Genomic DNA, 5,000 nt, shown 5'->3' with positions numbered 1-5,000 from the left:
TATATATATATATATATATATATATATATATATATATATATATATATATATATATATATATATATATATATATATAGTAAATACCCTAATGCCAAAAAAATATATATATATATATACTGTATATATACATATATATATGCATATATATATATATATATATATATATATATATATATATATATATATATAATCAACAGACAATTTCAAAAGTACACCAGTACAAGTGAATATCTCTGATCTCTTTCCTCTTTAACACCTCAGTTAATGGTTTACGAAAACTTGCTGGAAGAAAGTAAAATCCTTCACTTACGTCTGACCATCAAGGCCCCTTCGTCCCTGGTGATTCCAGCCATGAAGTTCACCTTGTGATAGTTCCCCTTCTTCAGCATCTGCGCCGGATGTTCGGGTAAGAACTCCCCGTCAATGGTTGGGTGCATTACTTCAGGATAAGATCCCATGAAGGTCTGGCAAATGTACGAATGTTTTTAAAGAAAATGAATGAATTCATCAATAAATAGATGAATAAATAAATAGCAATTGTGTACTCTTAAAATTGAAAAGCATCAAAATCTTTTTTGTAAATTAATATTTTGAGGCTTCATGAAAAAAATAAGGCCTCTAAACTATACTCAATTTTTTTAATGAGGCGCATTTGCACTGACTTGCAGTGGTGCCCTTTTTAGCTCGGAAAAATTTCCTGCTATCTGATTGGTTAGAATAATCTTGTCCAACCAAGATTATATATATATATATATATATATATATATATATATATATATATATATATATATATATATATATATATATATATATATATATATATATGTATATATATATATATATATATATATATATATATATATATATATATATATATATATATCTTTTTTTTCTCCGGTTGTTTTGTTCAGGTCATCTTAATGCCAGCATGGGCTTTACGGACTCTTGCTCATAAAAGTTTTTTTTTTTTTTTTTTTTTTTTTTTTTTGCAGAGGCAAGGGACAGTGACATTGCCCTAGCAAGCAGGACAATGCCCTAGAGACTGACCATATATGATCAGCGCCCAAACCTCATCTCCACCCAAGCTAGGACCAGGGAGGGCTAGGCAGTGGCTGCTGATGACTCAGCAGATAGACCTATAGGCTCCCCCAAACCCCCCAACCTTAGCTCACAAAGAGGGTAAGGTTGCAGACACTAATGACACTAACGAGTCTGAGCGGGACTCGAACCCCCGACTGGCAAACACCAGGCAGAGACGTTACCAATCAGGCCACACCTATCAGTGTTTAAAACTGATCATAAAGTCAAAAATTTCAAGATTAGTATTTTGAAACAAAACTAGCGGTTATTAAGTTAACAAAAGGAAGAATGTGCCAGCTCTGTAGGAATCGAGCTAGACTCCATGGGGGTGGTAAATCTCCTTTTTTTAATAATAATAATAATAATAATAATAATAATAATAATAATAATAATAATAATAATAATAATAATAAACAAAAGGAAGATATTCTGTTAAGTCTAAATGAAAGGCAATAAAATTACGAGATTAAAAACAGTAATTTTAAAAGCAAAAAATATTGAGATTTTTTTTTTCTATCATGAATCTTGGACTTCAACAACACAAGTCACCTAAGGAGTCAGATTTATTGGACTGCTAAACTAATTCTGGCCTTTTTACTGAATGAAAATCTATTATGATCGACATTTAGTTCAAGAACTGGACAAGAGGTGTTTTTTTTTTTTTTTTTTTTTTTTTTTTTCATGAAGCCTCATAATATCAATTTAGAAATTTTTTTATGCATTTCAATTTTATACTTCGTCCAATGGTTTTATTTTGATTGATTTATTTGGTGACAAACAATGAAATTCCAAAACTTGTGTTTTGCACGAATCCCGAAGATATTGATATTCTTTTGCCCCTGCCTATGCAATTTTGAAATATTACCAATTATCAAAATACAAAGCTATACACAAAATGCATAGGGAATTCCCAGAATGGAAAATTTAATATTTCTCGTTTATCTAGACAATTTATATTAAGTTCAATAAAAACGCAGAAGGTTCAAAAGGTATAAAACAACTGTATTCTTTAGGGTTTGACAACTCTCAATAACTGATAGAGAAGCTTTCAAAGAAATATTCCCTTTAGTGAAACGTTGTTCAGTGTGTCTTTAGGGCTTTCCAACTTCTTAACTTACAGCAAAGGCTTTAGTTGTAAGAATTTGTTTCTTCGGTGAAACCTTGTTCAGTGTGTTTTTAGGGCTTTAAACTTCTGAACTTACACCAAAGGTTTTAGTAGTCATAATTAGTGTCTTTGGCGAAACCTTATTCAGTGTCTTTTTGGCTTTAAAACTTCTCAAATTACAGCAAAGGTTTTAGTAGTCATAATCAGCGTCTTTGATGAAACCTTGTTCAGTGTGTCTTTAGGGTTTTAAAATTTCTTAAATTACAGCAAAGGCTTTTTAAGTCATAATTAATTTCTCTAGTGAAATCTTGCTGAGTGTGTCTTTAGGGCTTTCAAACTTCTGAACTTACAGCAAAGGTTTTAGTAGTCATAATTTGTTTCTTATGTGAAACCTTGTTCAGTGTGTCTTTAGAGATTTAAACTTCTGAACTTACAGCAAAGGTTTTAGTAGTTATAGTTTGTTTCTTCTGTGAAACCTTGTTCAGTGTGTCTTTAGGGATTTAGACTTCTGAACTTACAGGAAAGGTTTTAGTAGACATAATTAGTTTCTTTGGTGAAACTTGTTCAGTGTGTCTTTAGGGCTTTCAAACTTCTGAACTTACACCAAAGGTTTTTGTAGTCATAACTAGTTTCTTTGGTGAAACCTTGTTCAGTGTGTCTTTAGGGATTTAAACTTCTGAACTTACAGCAAAGGTTTTAGTAGTCATAATTTGTTTCTTCTGTGAAACCTTGTTCAGTGTGTCTTTAGGGCTTTCAAACTTCTGAACTTACACCAAAGGTTTTTGTAGTCATAACTAGTTTCTTCTGTGAAACCTTGTTCAGTGTGTCTTTAGGGATTTAAACTTCTGAACTTACAGGAAAGGTTTTAGTAGTCATAATTTGTTTCTTCTGTGAAACCTTGTTCAGTGTGTCTTTAGGGCTTTCAAACTTCTGAACTTACACCAAAGGTTTTAGTAGTCATAATCAGTGTCTTTGGTGAAACCTTGTTCAGTGTGTCTTTAGGGCTTTCCAACTTCTCAACTTACAGCAAAGGCCTTTGTAGACATAACTAGTTTCTCTGGTGAAATCTTCTTCAAACAGTCTAGAAGGGCCTGGGAATTGAGGTTATCAGGACTGCTCTCAGAACAGTCCAGCATCCGACTTAGTGCGGCAGCAGTTTGTCGAGAGTTGTCGCTCCATGCCAGCGGTACCAACGCATTGCCAGACTGAGCGATGGCTCTGTGGAACAGACCTGGAAAAGCATGGATTTATGTTCATGGTTCTCATGGAGTTACTGAGCGCTAGTGAAAAGGTATCTATAAGTGAATCTGTTGAATTTCTTATGGTTACTATGATAATAATTTTAATAATTTTAATAACGACGACGATAATAATTTCATTGATATTAATAACTTTAATAATTTTAATAATTTCAACAACTTTAAGTTTTATTCATTTTAACAATTTTAAAAAAATTAACAATTTTAAAGATTTTGACAATTCTAAAAATTTTAAATATTTCAAGAATTTAATACTTTTAACGATTTTAATAATGATGTGTTTACATGCAATGGATAGGGACGAGGTCTATCATTTTAGGCCTACTGGACTTAGTTTTTATGGTTGGAATAGGACAGCGACTTTTTTTCTTTTCTGAAGGATTTGATATTCAGAGGATTACTGACAAAAATAGATAGAAAGGAAGATATTCACAAACTGTTTGACTTGACTTTAGATAAATATCATAAAGGGAGAGAAGGGACAAAATATCTTATACACCATATTATTATTATTATTATTATTATTATTACTTGTTAAGCAACAACCCTAGTTGGAAAATCAGGATGCTATAAGCCCAAGGGGCCCTACAGGGAAAATAGCCTAGTGAGGAAAGGAAAAAAGGAAACAAATCTTTAAGAACAGTAACATTAAAAGAAATAATTCCTATATAAACTATAGAAACTTCAACAAAACGAAAGGAAGAGAAATTAGATAGAATAATGTGCCCGATTGTACCCTCAAGCAAGAGAACTCTAACCCAAGACAGTGGAAGACCATGGTACAGAGGTTATGGCACTACCCAAGACTAGAGAACAATGGTTTGATTTTAGAGTGTCCTTCTCCTAGAAGAGCTGCTTATCATAGCTAAAGAGTCTTCTACCCTTACCAAGAGGAAAGTAGCCACTGAACAATTAAAGTGTAGTAGTTAACCCCTTGGGTGAAGAAGAATTGTTTGGGAATCTCAGTGTTGCCAGGTGTATGAGGACAGAGGAGAATCTGTAAAGAATAGGCCAGACTATTCGGTGTCTGTGTAGGCAAAAGGAAAGAACCGTAACCAGAGAGAATGGTCCTATGTAGTACTGTCTGGCCAGTCGAAGGACCCCATAACTCTAGCGGTAGTATCTCAACGTGCAACTGGAATAGTTTATTTACTACAGTAAGACTCCTGGTATTGCTGTCGCTGTTTGGAGATGAGAAATGCTTAAATTTCATTTGTAGTTTTCCTTAGACCAGTTGCATTCATATTCATTATTCTACAACCCTTTTGATAGAAGGGGTTTAACTTCGAGGAAGAAAATACCAGATAATATTCATGGCATATTTTCTAATATTTGACCTTTTCAATAGCAGAATTTTTTTTTTTCAACTTAAGAAGAGAAAATACTGTACTTATATCTAAGTTTTTATCTTTTGAACTTTCAGATAGCATAAAATGTTTAACTTTCGAAAATAAAATCTGGCGATGAAATATTGTCAAATTTTCTATCCTTTAATCTTTAATCCTTTTAGGTAGTAGGTCGGCCAGGGCACTAGCCATCCGTTGAAATACTACCGC

The 5,000-nt window shown here is 32.8% G+C and overlaps 1 protein-coding gene across 1 annotated transcript in view; it reads right to left on the bottom strand.

Moving 5' to 3' along the window:
• The window catches only part of LOC137654735 (juvenile hormone esterase-like), a 28,526-nt gene that overhangs the window by 7,153 nt on the left and 16,373 nt on the right, over nt 1–5,000 (bottom strand). The window contains exons 6-7 of the mRNA XM_068388646.1: nt 3,211–3,416; nt 311–464 (exon numbers count right to left, since the gene is read on the bottom strand). Of these exons, the coding sequence (XP_068244747.1) occupies nt 311–464; nt 3,211–3,416 (360 nt within the window). The remainder of the gene's footprint in view (nt 1–310; nt 465–3,210; nt 3,417–5,000) is intronic.

The sequence above is a fragment of the Palaemon carinicauda genome, chromosome 15 (genome assembly GCF_036898095.1).
Source record: "Palaemon carinicauda isolate YSFRI2023 chromosome 15, ASM3689809v2, whole genome shotgun sequence".
Lineage (NCBI taxonomy): Eukaryota > Metazoa > Arthropoda > Malacostraca > Decapoda > Palaemonidae > Palaemon > Palaemon carinicauda.
This window is presented reverse-complemented; position numbering and strand designations above follow the sequence as displayed.